Here is a 12,294-nt window from a genome sequence, read left to right as displayed (position 1 = left end):
TCTTCCCCCACAACTGCTTTGAGATACATATTTAGGCAAGTTGAAAGGAAAGGCAGGATTGAAGGAATGCAATTTCAAGGGCAGGAAGAGCAAGTACACTACTGCCTAAATGAAAATGTCACCAGAAAAGTTACTTGGGTATAGGTCTGCATTGTGTGTAAGACAATAACTCTAAATCCAGATAGCATAACTGCACTGTAGACCACAGACCTAGGAAACTGAAGAAAGGCACAGCCAACATGAAGAAGCAAGCCTTTTCTGTAACCTTAATAAGGGGTTACAAAAGAGATGAACAGAATTGCTGTTGAGCACCAAGGTTTTCTTCAGCTGTTACGTATTCTTGCAAGTATGGAGAATTTTTTTCCAACTCAAATTTTGCATGCCCAGTCATCTAAAGTGCAGGCAGCAATCTCTGCAATTTCTTTGTTTTAAAAACTACAATACCAAGAATATACCACAACATTAGCGTTCTTTGTTCAGCCTATATTTTCCGTCTAGCTTTTTGCATAAATCTGTTTATGCATGCCTTTTTAGTATACTAAGCCTCCTAACAGTTCATTAATAATTTTCTGAGCTCTGAAGTGTGTTCAGAAGTGTAAGGTACCTTTGTACCTGCCTTTCAAGCATTTGAATGGTCTGTGAATTCCATCTCTGAAACAAAAACGAGGACAGCTTCTGTTCTCAGGCTTGAAGAGATTAGGAACTCATCTAGGGTTATATATTTAAAATTTCTACAGACCAAAATATTGTAAAACTAAAGGCTAATTTTTTCCCTCAGTGGTCTTTTCCTCTTTTAATGCTCTGAAGTAAACAGCTATTGAAAAAACTCAAGAAACAGAAATAATTGTTTGAGAAAGTAGCACTGATGAGTTGGACAATAATATTTGTTTACTTCTGCAAGCAAATCCTACTCTGTCTTCAGGGACTTCAGATACTTACTGCCTCAAAACAAAAGGTATTAGAGACTTTGGAAGAACTTACTATTGCAGTCTTTTTGTTTCAGCTTATTTTTAATTATCTTCAGAGACAAAAACACTCTTATAAGGAAAATCTTCCAGCAGGAAGACATTTTAAAAGGGTAAACATCAACTTTTAACTTTTTAGAACTCTCTCCCTCATGGGTATTTTGTTGCAAGTCACCAATTTTTCCACAGTATTACTCCCAGAACTTCCTTGCTATCTGTGTATACAGGATATTTAAAAGGTCATCTGCATCTGATTTAATAAAAAAAAAAAAAAAATCAAGAGAAGGAAAAAAAAGTGCCTAAGGAGAATCAGCCTTTGAATTGCTGCTGAAATTATTGGCTATTTACACATTTATAATTTCAAATAAGGTATAGGTCAAACATTTGTAAAGCTGTCTTTTATATTATGTTTTTTAATTCCCTGAGTGAATGAATGTACTGTGATGAAGCGGACTCTACTTTTCCTGAGTTGTGGCTTTGAATACAAATAATTTCAATTTTATCAGTCTTTTCCCTTTTGGACTATCTTTTTGTGACAAGCGGAAAGATAAATTGAACTGAAAGGAACTGGAAAGCTCAGATTAAACCGTTTCCCAGTTTCTTATACTATTTTGAAGCATGATGTTGTTTTAAGTACAATGCATGATCAGATACAAATTCTAAATGAAAACCACCCAAGAGAGCTGTAGCTGCTCTTCATAAAAGCAGCAAAATGGTGATTTTACACCTGCAGGAAGTATGCTCATAATTTAGACTATCTTCCTTCTAAAGATTCCTGACAACTGATGTTATTTCACTTTGTGCTTACACAGATGAGAATGATCTATTTCAGAAATTATTTTCAAAATTGCAGACTACTGCTACTGGGATTACTAGAATAAAAATTAAAATTTACCATTTAAAAATAGATTTTCAAATACTGAGAAAAGCAGCAGCAGGAAACCTACCTCCATGACTAGCAGAGCCATATTGACCCCTCAGTCTCATTTACTCCTTCTCAAGAAATTGATAAATGGCTTGGACTGATGTATCAATGTGCAAAAGAAAAATGGAGAAGTCAAATAATATTATTCATTCCTGTATCAAAACCAGATAGTTTTCATTAAATTATTTAGGTAAAGCTAGCCTGCCAGAATTCAAGAAGCATTGGACAAGGCTCTCAGGCATATGGTGTGATTCCTGGGATTCTAAGGAGGGCCAGGAGTTAAATCAATCCTTGTGGGTTCTTTCCAGCTCAGAAGATTCTGTGGTTCTATGACTCATACATTGCCAGTGCTTTGCATTTACCATGCTACCTCAAAGCAATCAATACCATTAGACATGTAGCTTTCATTTACTTGACAGAAGAGGAGGAAACAATATTCAGCTACTTGTCCTTACTCATATTTGCATTCGTTTATGAGTAGACTTGCAAAGTATTTGCATAAGGGTAAAGCACTTATGAAAGCAATTAGATGGATGGACTTGGAAATACATGAAGTGAAACACCCACACTGTTTTGAAAGTGGTATTTGTGAAGCACTCATAGCAGATTAAGTATGAACATAGCATGTAATTCTACAATATTGAGAACTACTGACACACGGACAAGGAAATAATAAAAAGCTGTTTTAATATACGTGAGCTGAACGTGCTTTCATACGTACAGCAGGTGTCTGGGTAGTGGCAGCAGCAGTACTGGGGTCTCTGCCAGGTGTTCCCTGTGTGGAGCAGAGGGGCTGCCCTGCCCTGCCCCAGGCGGTGCCAGCCCAGGGCTGGGACCGGCTGAGCCCCTCAGCCACGGGTGGGCAGGCGAGAGCCCCGGGGAAAGCCTGGCCAAGGGAGGACAAAACGCTGCCCCTGACATATATCAGCAAACAAGAAATACTTTTTAGTGCTTTACCTCAAAAGTTCAGCATAACAGTTTTAGTATGCAAAAGCTGTGCTTGAAACAGAAGGATTTAAAAAGCGTGCAAAGGGTCATTTTGGCCAGGAAGAACGATTAAGTTCTTTTAATTTTCAATTGATTCATAACTTTGTTTAACAGAACTTAAAATTTCCATTAGTATCTTCTCTACTTTGCACCTCCTACATTCAGTTTTAGTTTGTTTTCCTTAGGGGGAAACCTCCTTTTTGTAAAGATCTATTGCAGATTTCAATCAAAGACCATTAAAAGTGTTAAACTTGGAAAGTAAAATACTTTTGGTCCAATAGAGGCCAAGGAGATATAAGAAGAGATTATAAAATTAGTATTTTCTTGAAAGCTGAGCAAATATAATTTTAGAGATTATATCCCACTTCTTTGCCTGTAACTCATTCAATTATCATGACCTTTAAAATTATGCAAAGTATGCCTAAAACTACCCATGAAAAAGGTCCTCTACTATGCTTAGTGTTTAACTTCAAGCTATTGTATATAAGAACATTTACATGTGTCTACCTGAGATATAGATATGTCTACCTAAGCAATTTACTGTTTTACTCTTTTTTTTCCTATGCATTTTGTCTTGCTTCTCTTTTTGGAATTACAAGGAATTAAAGAGTACAGTTGCCTGTCTTGAATACCGTTCAGGCCACAGAAGGACTTTGCTATGAGACAACAACAGAGTGGAGCAACAGGATGGTGTGAACTCCAGGCCCCACGGAGATCTGGTTAGCTCATCCTTAGTGTCCAGACAAAAATTCCCACTATGGTAAACTGTGTAAGGAAGCAACTGCTTGTACACCTATCACTGGCCAAACAAAGACCACTCCAAGCTATGGGACAGATGGTATCTCTGACCAACAATGAACACCTTGGCCAAATCAAACATCCCTTCATGGATACCCAGAACTTGGGACTGTAAGAGAAGCCCCCATAGCAGGAATCTGGGATAAGATCAAGGTTGTACTGTTTTCTGGGTGTCACCTCAGATGCAGGGGGAAGTTAAAAAAACTGAAAGAGGAGAAGGCATCACTGATATTGGACACAAAGAATACAGAGTTTATGGACTACAAGGAAATCCAAAGAGCAACAGTGCTGAATCAGCTCTGATTGGGTAAAAGGTAATTCCGGCATAGGGGGGATCACGACCCACCAACTCAAAAAACTCACTGGCTCAAAAGAAAGGAAAGACTGAGCATGTGGACTAATTAGCATTAGAAGCAAGGGAATCACACAAGCAATAGAAAAAGAGAACTCTGTTGCCAGTGAGCATTAATTCCTTTGCTTGCTAAAATGCAGAGATATTGAAAAGTTTTGAAAAACTTTAAGACACCACCACTGAGAAGCCATGGGTAAAAAATAGCCAAGAGCATGCCACTGGATTCATAGGTGGTGACTATTTTCTTCTTGATTTATTGCTCACTCTCTCTCTCTCTCCCCCCCCCCATCCCCCTTCTCTCCCCCTTCCTTCTCCTATTTTATTATTAAATAAGATCCATGCTGTTGACTTAGGCATATGGTCTCTTTGCACCTTAATTTGACCAGAGATATCTTTCAATAACTGGATCATAACAGGAGCCTTTGAATCTCAGAGCATGGTTTACATCTTGAGATTATGTTTCACTTTATTTACCAATGAATCACTTGCAACAAGTGTTGACACAAGGTCCTCTGGAAATTACCTGTATATGGATATGTGCTGTTAGCCTGAAACTGCCACAAACTTCATTGCCTGTAAAGATTTGATGCAGCTACAACATGAACCCACGGGAACTTATCTCTTCTCATGATACCATTTGGTAAAGAAGACATTTCTGTTTGATTAAAACTAGATTAACACTGTTAGCCAGGAAGTTTTTTCCCTATTAATACCCACATCAGCACTGGCATGCTCTGAAGTTTTTCCCGTGTCCTAGTCTCACAGTATAAAAATATAGAACATGCTGCCTTTCAGTTCTGTCAAACTAAATCTTTACTGTGATAGAGACTAAATTGTATCAGTGTTAGTAAACATTTTGTTTCAACTTTTTAGTCCTTTTCAGTCTAATTTTGGTGTCTTTCCCTGTATCTTTTCTTTCCCTTTTCCCTTTTCCCTTTTCCCCTTTCCCCTTTCTTTCCCTTCCTCCCCTCCAATACCTCTGCCCTGCAGGTTTTATGAAACATGGCTCTTGCAATGCTAGTTGGTTCTGGTTGCACGACCAGTCCTACTGACATTACCATTTTAGAGAAAAAGCACACTGCAAGTAATCTGCCCGTTAGATCTTTTAGGATAAATTTGAAGCAGAGAGCCATTCAACACATCCAGTATTTCACACTGAGAGAACAAATTCTACAAGAAGGGAAAAATTGCTTTGGAACATCTACCTTCAGTTCTGTTGGATGTGGCCTGCACACATGAAATGAAGTCTAAAATGACAATAATGCATTCCAGTACTATTTCACTGTGAAACACTGGAGTTCCACTGCAGCTCTCTGTGCATCCTCATGCTTTCCAAAATTTTACCAGTCTTGAGAGGTAACTAGGAGTGTTCACTTAGGTCTTCCATTTACAGTGTGGGACACATCTGAGCAAAAATATTATCAGGTAATACAGATACTAGGAATCACCCCCTAAAGCAGTTGGGTCAAGTATGCCCTCAGTATGCCCTACTCAAGTGACTTAACACCTCCTATACTTCTGAGCAGACAACACTTTAAAGAAACTTACACACCCAGACATCTGTTCAGGGCTGTGAAGTCTTTGAATAAATATATCTCTCTTCAAATTCAGTCACACAACTGTGGCTCTTTTGGTCATTGCTTGTGGAAAGACTTGTGGAAACTACTAAGCTTTTGCATTCTTCAACAGCTGTCATTTCCATTCTGTGTCATCCAGCAAAGCCCAATGTCTTGTAGAGGTATATCCAGAACAGCAGCTAACAAGCAATTCATTATTTATGAGAATAAAACCTTAGTATTCATCCTGGTTAGCTCTTTGCCACCAGTACCTTCTGCTGCTGTTTCATGAAGCAAGAAATCAGAGCCTCCAGCACACACTGAGGTTTCCAAAGGAATAGTCCTTTTGCAAACAGGAGGTATCAACCCTCTGCACACTTAACAATTTAGAGTAAGTAATGAATCTAAGAAGTTATAGTCATAAACTTCCTACTAAGCTGAGTCCCAATAGACTTTGAGAATGAATCTTTCTTAGCACTCACAGAAAATCAATCAGCCTTCAGGATAATCCTTCAGGAAGCTCTTGATGTCTCTGATACTATGGGAAAACAATATATTACTCTGACACTGTTGACCTGTTCTTAAATATCTAGGAGGCCACACATGTACCCCCGAAAGCAATATGCTTTCATATGCTTGAAATGAATTGGTGCCTTTAATAACCCTCTTCTCTGTCTATGTTTTAAGTCTTGCTGAGAAAGAAATAAATTTCTAAATGTTGTTGTGTCTCAAATGTCAATTCCACCATGCTGCAATATTTTCAATAAGATAAGGTTTTTGAAGACACACAACTGTGAATAATTTGGGCTTTGCTTCCAGTAGAGTTACACCAAAAACACCTCACGTGGAAACTGTTAAAGGACTATCTGGCCCCCTTTCACCTTGACAGATAACTATTCATTTATTCATTTTGCAGAATATCTTCCATCCCTTTCCATTCGTTTTTTATTGATCTCTGCCACGAGAATCAGCTCCAGCTGAAAATTCAACCTCTACTGAACTTCAGTGCCACAGAGCTGATTACTGTCACCTGAAAGGGAAGGCTTTTTATATCCCTCAGTCAGATCTTCACACCAAATATTAAGCCTTCACATTAGCACTTGCGATTCAAAACTGTACTCTTTAGTCTCTCACAGCAGCACAGGTCTTTACAAAAGAAAGAACTATGGTAGAAACCCTCTTCAGAAATCAAAATGCAGAGATTTTTAAAAGGGTTTGGTAAGTCTTCACCTTACCTCTACAATAGCATCACTTCATTGGGACCTTTCACTGTATGTGTCACACCTGATGAAGAATCCTTTGAAATCAAACTTGGTCTTTTGTACTACCCTCTCCAAAACCAGTGGTTTTGGTAAATGCCTTATCAGAAAGAAAAATACAAGCAGCATCTGAGGCTTCACTGCCTTACATCTTTATGACTATTACGTGGTACATCATCCAGGGTCAATAGACAGTTACTAAAACTGTAACTGCTGCTCTTGAAAACGTGTCACGCACACACAGCCTGCTATGTCTTTTTCTCAGAATCATGTCTGTGTTGGGATTCTTGAAGTGAAAGGAACTAAGTGAGGTTGACATGTTCTGCTCTTTACACCATCAAAGATAATGACTACACTTAAAAGCGTGTGATAGTGAATACTGCCAGGATAATCCTTGCTGGTAGCACTTCTAATATGACATGCACAAATGTTATATACATTTATGTGCAAATATATGATAAATTATCCCTTGTGATACTAAAAAGCACTGCAGTGTTACTAAGAACTCCAGTCTCTCAAAGTTTGAAATATTTGTGTCAGTTGATCCTTTATGCAATAAAACCACTGCAATGGAAATTGCTAGAAAAAGTCAGTATCTATCTCAGAAAGCTAAGTTGGGAAAATACCTGCAAAACTAAACAACTGACAGAATCTGGTGAGATAGTAAAAGGGGAAATGAACTTTCATGTGGATAAAGAATTCATTTGTAAATTTATTTCTGAATGATTCTGTACTAAGATATTGTTGGTACAGAGTAGTGCTTCATTTAGGTGATTACTAGAAAGATAAGTTTAGATTTTTTAATTTTTTTTTCTGGATATACTCAAAGTAAATTGAAGTTTTTCAGAATAGGCTTAAAAATGCATAATATTTTATAATTTCAGACCTTAATTTGAAAAATAATAAATGGGCCTTGAAACTGTATACTGTATACAAGAAAAGAAATAAAAAATTGAGAATCAACTTTCCATAATATTGATAAAACTGGTTTTCTGACATGAGGTTTGCACTTCTTTTAGAACATTCCTGCATTGTTTAGCTGAAACTGGGAGGACCACTTTTACTCAGATTTTCTTCTAGCATATTTTTGCAAAGATACCTCAAAGACAAATTGTATAATATATATATATAGAGAGAGAGGTATAGCTTTCCATATGGCTCTTCTTTATGACTTCAAACTTTAGTAGTAATACAGTTAGAGTTACAATTTGAGGCTCTGCATACAGAAAAATCATTTACATAATTTTGTTTTCTGTTCTAAGGATGCTGTGGTATAACATGAAGGAAAGGCTGACCATCCTCTTTCTTGTGATAATAATAAATACTGATCTAAAGAAACCTGGGAATGTCCATAGCCAGCCAATATGCACTCCACCACCATTTCACACAGAAAGCTGACTTAAAGAAGGAATGCTTCTGTTGTTATGTTGTTTCAAGTGTACTGTGATATTCACCAGTTATTAAGTTTCCCTGAGAGTATTTAGATGCAGGTTAAGAAAAAGAAAAATATATCAGTCATGAGATCAGAAAGCAAAAGATGTAAACCATAAACCCAGATGAATCAGCTTTGGGAGTTCTGCTGGTTCTTCCACTGGCATTGCACAAAAAATTCTCTCTTAGTCCTTGGCCATGAATCATTGAGTTTTAACTTCTGCTCTTGTTATCTCCCAAAATTTCCAAACACCATCTCCAAACACATTGAAGAGCAATGAACAGGAAAGTGGCATTTTATGTCACCCACCTATTGAAATAATTTTGTCTCTGGATAAAACCAGGTAAAGGAATCATCCAGAAATGTTTTAAGTATAGAACTGAGATGGCCATTGGAAAGGTAAGTGCAAAAACAAGGGAAAGAAGATAGATACTATAAAATTTATACAGAAAAGTTTTAATCAGTAATTAATTATTTACCTACTGATTTGAGATTTTGGACTATCAAAATAAAATATTAATAAATGTAATGATCATTTTTTTATTCCACATATAATTATATCTGTTTCCATTAGTTTCCTTTGTGTAGAACTCTCCCTGAGCAAATACTGTGCTATGATATTCTTCATTTTATGTGTGTTTTCTACCCTTTTCTCAAACTTGTCAGAAAATTAATACTGGGCAATCTTGTATACTGTTTAATTTTAAATTTGCTTTCTCAAATTTACAACTCTTTTATTCTACGCAGAGCAAACTAGATGAAAGGACTGTCTTAACTGCTATCAAGTTTCTTTTTCTTCTCAGTGCTGTGACTCTTCATCGGTCATTTTACTTATCTTTACTTATCACTTCACATTTGCAAACACTTATTTTCTCTTAGCCAAAGTAGTTCAATATTTATCAACAGCTCTCTTTTTCTAATGCAGGTGAGTTAGTCTAAAAAATGTTAACACTTTCCTCTCTAAAGAGTCTTCCTTCACTTATTTATGACTGGAAGAAAATTTTTAAGTAACACGACTCCCACTTCATGATTTGAAATCATAAACATTCAAAAATAATACAGTAGGGAAAAGGTAATCAGCATGTTTCTGAAGGTCCTTAAATAATATGAAGTTCTGAGTGCCCTGGAAAGCTATTTATTTCCTATGACTGTTGTAAGCAATATACTTTCAATACAATAGTACAGTGTTTTGATACAATGACCCTTCTTATTTTGGGCTCAAGGTCAATTTTCATAAGTTATCAACCTGACCCAGACTGAGGAACTGGCTACTTGCTTCAGAACACTTGGGAGTCATGACTTTACACTTGAGAACTGTATGAAATAAATATAGGCACTATTTACAAGACTCTCAACATGCTTTGGACATGGTTGCATTTTTTTAAATGCTAATATAACAGACTCAAAGCAACAAATAAAAAATGGGTTACTCATTCATAACCCAGCATTCTTGAATTTTTAGTGTTTAAATTACAAAAGTTTTAATAAGCATTTCCCTTCACAAATCCTCCAGTGTCCTTAATTCTTCCAAGGAATGTTTTATAATATAATGCTCCCATACAACAACACATGCTGGGGCCCAGCTGGCTGGATAGCAGTTTTGCAGAGTGATATTGGGGTCTTTTTGAGCAACAAGATGACCAGGAGCCAGAAATGTGCCTGTGCAGCAAAGGTCATCAGCACCCTGGGCTCCATTTAGAGTCCAAAGGTCATCATCACCTGGACATCAAGAGAGATGATCCTTCCTCTCTCCTCTGCCTTGGTGAGATACATCTGGAAATCTCTTTCAAGGTCTGGGCTCCCCATGTGAAGAGAGGTACAAAACTACTGGAGGGAGTCCAGGAAATAGTCAGAAAGTCGAGTAGGGCATTAGGGCGATTTTCATATGAGGAGATGCTGAGAGAGCTGAGATTGTTCAGCCTGGAGAAGGCTCAGCACAGACCTTATTAATGTATATAAATACTTGTTGGGAAGAAGTGAGGGAGACAGGCCCTACTGCTTTTCAGGGGTGCTCAGTGACATGACAAGAGACAATAGGCACAATGTGATATACAAGAAATTCCCTTTAAATATAGGAACAAATCTTTTACTGAGTATGTGGTCAAACACTTGAATTGTTTGTCCAGTGAGATTGTGGAATCTCTACCTTTGGAGCTGTTTAAAATCTGTCAGGACATAGTCCTGAGGAAGATCAACTGCTTTGAGCATGGGGGTTTGGACTAGATGATTTCCAAACATGCCTTACAATCTTTGCTGCACTGTGATTCCATGATTGTCAAAAAGTCAGTTTTTCACTGTGTTCTTCAAGTTCAGAACCACGTAAATACTGAAAACCTGCTTTATAGAAAACTGAATTTCTTTGTTTAGAACCAACCATTGGGGCTAAGTTGCAGCCATTGCTGCTGACACTAAATTCCATTTTCATGAAAATTACCTTTTTGAATTAACATCTTGTACCTGTTTGAATATTATTGTGGCATTATACATTATGTATTTTTCAATAAATTACATGGGAAATCCTAAACATCAACAGAAAATAAAGGGCACTTCCAGTGTTTATGAATACCTCTAGTAAGCTACACAGTCATATGTACCAGTCTGCTGTCTTCTATTGTAGTTCACTTCCTAACCACCTGATTTCTATCACATGGTTTGCAAATGAACTTTACTCCCTGCAGTTATTGATTTTCAGGGAGAGGTAAAGAGGAAGAATATTTTTTCTTCAAAATAGGTTTTATTCCTTAAACATGAGCATAGAAAAAGAATCAATATCTTGTATGAAACATGAAATATTCAGAGACAGAGTTGGAAAACTATTTTATAAAGATTTATACAATATTATGTTTTGAAAACGAAGCCATATTGATTGGGCTGCTGGTAGGTATGATCTGGTAAAACAAACAAATCTGTCAAAAATATTTTCATTTGTTTCCTTCTAGTATTTCTCAGTAGCTTGAACTAGCAACATTAAGTTAGTGATTTTAGTAGGAGAAACAGTGTATCTGTTTCTTGGAAATCTGCTTCTTACACATTAGAATAAAATATAGAAAGTAAAACTCTGTGGAAAGGTAAGAACACTTGCAAATTACACAGAAAACCTTATGAGAAACCTACCTTGCCTACATACTGATAATCAGATCCTGTGTATTCCTCTAAAAGAAAAAACTGATTCCACATCCAGCCTCGCTTCTGACGGTGAATTGCTTTCCCATCATTCCCTAAAGCACGTCCTCCAAAGCTTTTGGGTCTGAGATCAGGAGTCCTTCTGAAGAGCATTTCTGTATGGCAGGGATGTGGCAGCCACATCCAGAGCAGCAGAAGTAATAGGACTTGCTGTATTGTCATAGTTCTCCACTGCTGATGCTCTTCAAGCTGGTCAGCAGTGGAGCATAAAGTTTCGTTTTTCTTGGCTTGTTTTTTATGTGTCTAGTTTCTGACGCAGCCAAGCAGCTTCCAGCAGTTCATCTCTGAAATGTATATAGTAACCAAATTCTGAAAGTAAAGAGAGAAGACAAAAAGTAAATTGAAATGTATTCACTCCCTAGTGTCCAACATCACTGCTACCATATCGTTCACATACAAACCATAATGACATCAAAAGCAACCTGGTCAGAAATATAAAGGTTATCCCTATAGAGGGAACACTGAATATATCAGGCTGCTGCTGTAAAAATACTTCCTTTAAAAAAAGTAAGAGTGCCATTAAAAAATTTCGATTTAAAAACTTAAAAAAGAGTGCTCTTTATTTAGACTGGTGGATAAATATTGCTGAAACTTACACATTAAATACTGCTGCCTTTGCTTCAAATGTTTTCCACCCAATTTCATTTACAAGAATTCCAGTGTTTTATTAATCTTAGTATCAAGAGACATGAAACACTAACACAAAGTAGTTTCAGAAATTACAAATGGTAAAACACCAGTTCTCCAGGGTATTTTAAATGGTAAAAGGGAATATCATATGCATCAGAAGAACTACAACATGACAAGAAGCAAACTTTTAAACAGAAAAAGTTCTTG

At 37.0% G+C, this 12,294-nt stretch overlaps 1 protein-coding gene across 2 annotated transcripts in view; it reads right to left on the bottom strand.

Annotated features, from left to right (window-relative positions):
- The window catches only part of CDH10 (cadherin 10), a 58,205-nt gene extending 46,437 nt beyond the window's left edge, over positions 1-11,768 (bottom strand). Inside the window, exon 1 of one of the 2 annotated variants that reach the window (XM_058831715.1) lies at positions 11,389-11,768. In XM_058831715.1, the coding sequence (XP_058687698.1) occupies positions 11,389-11,619 (231 nt within the window). In that variant the 5' untranslated portion in view covers positions 11,620-11,768. The remainder of the gene's footprint in view (positions 1-11,388) is intronic. The other variant, XM_058831717.1, reaches the window with a different exon arrangement.
- Positions 11,769-12,294: the final 526 nt, after the last annotated feature.

Source organism: Poecile atricapillus, chromosome 2 (assembly GCF_030490865.1).
Source record: "Poecile atricapillus isolate bPoeAtr1 chromosome 2, bPoeAtr1.hap1, whole genome shotgun sequence".
Taxonomy (NCBI): domain Eukaryota; kingdom Metazoa; phylum Chordata; class Aves; order Passeriformes; family Paridae; genus Poecile; species Poecile atricapillus.
This window is presented reverse-complemented; position numbering and strand designations above follow the sequence as displayed.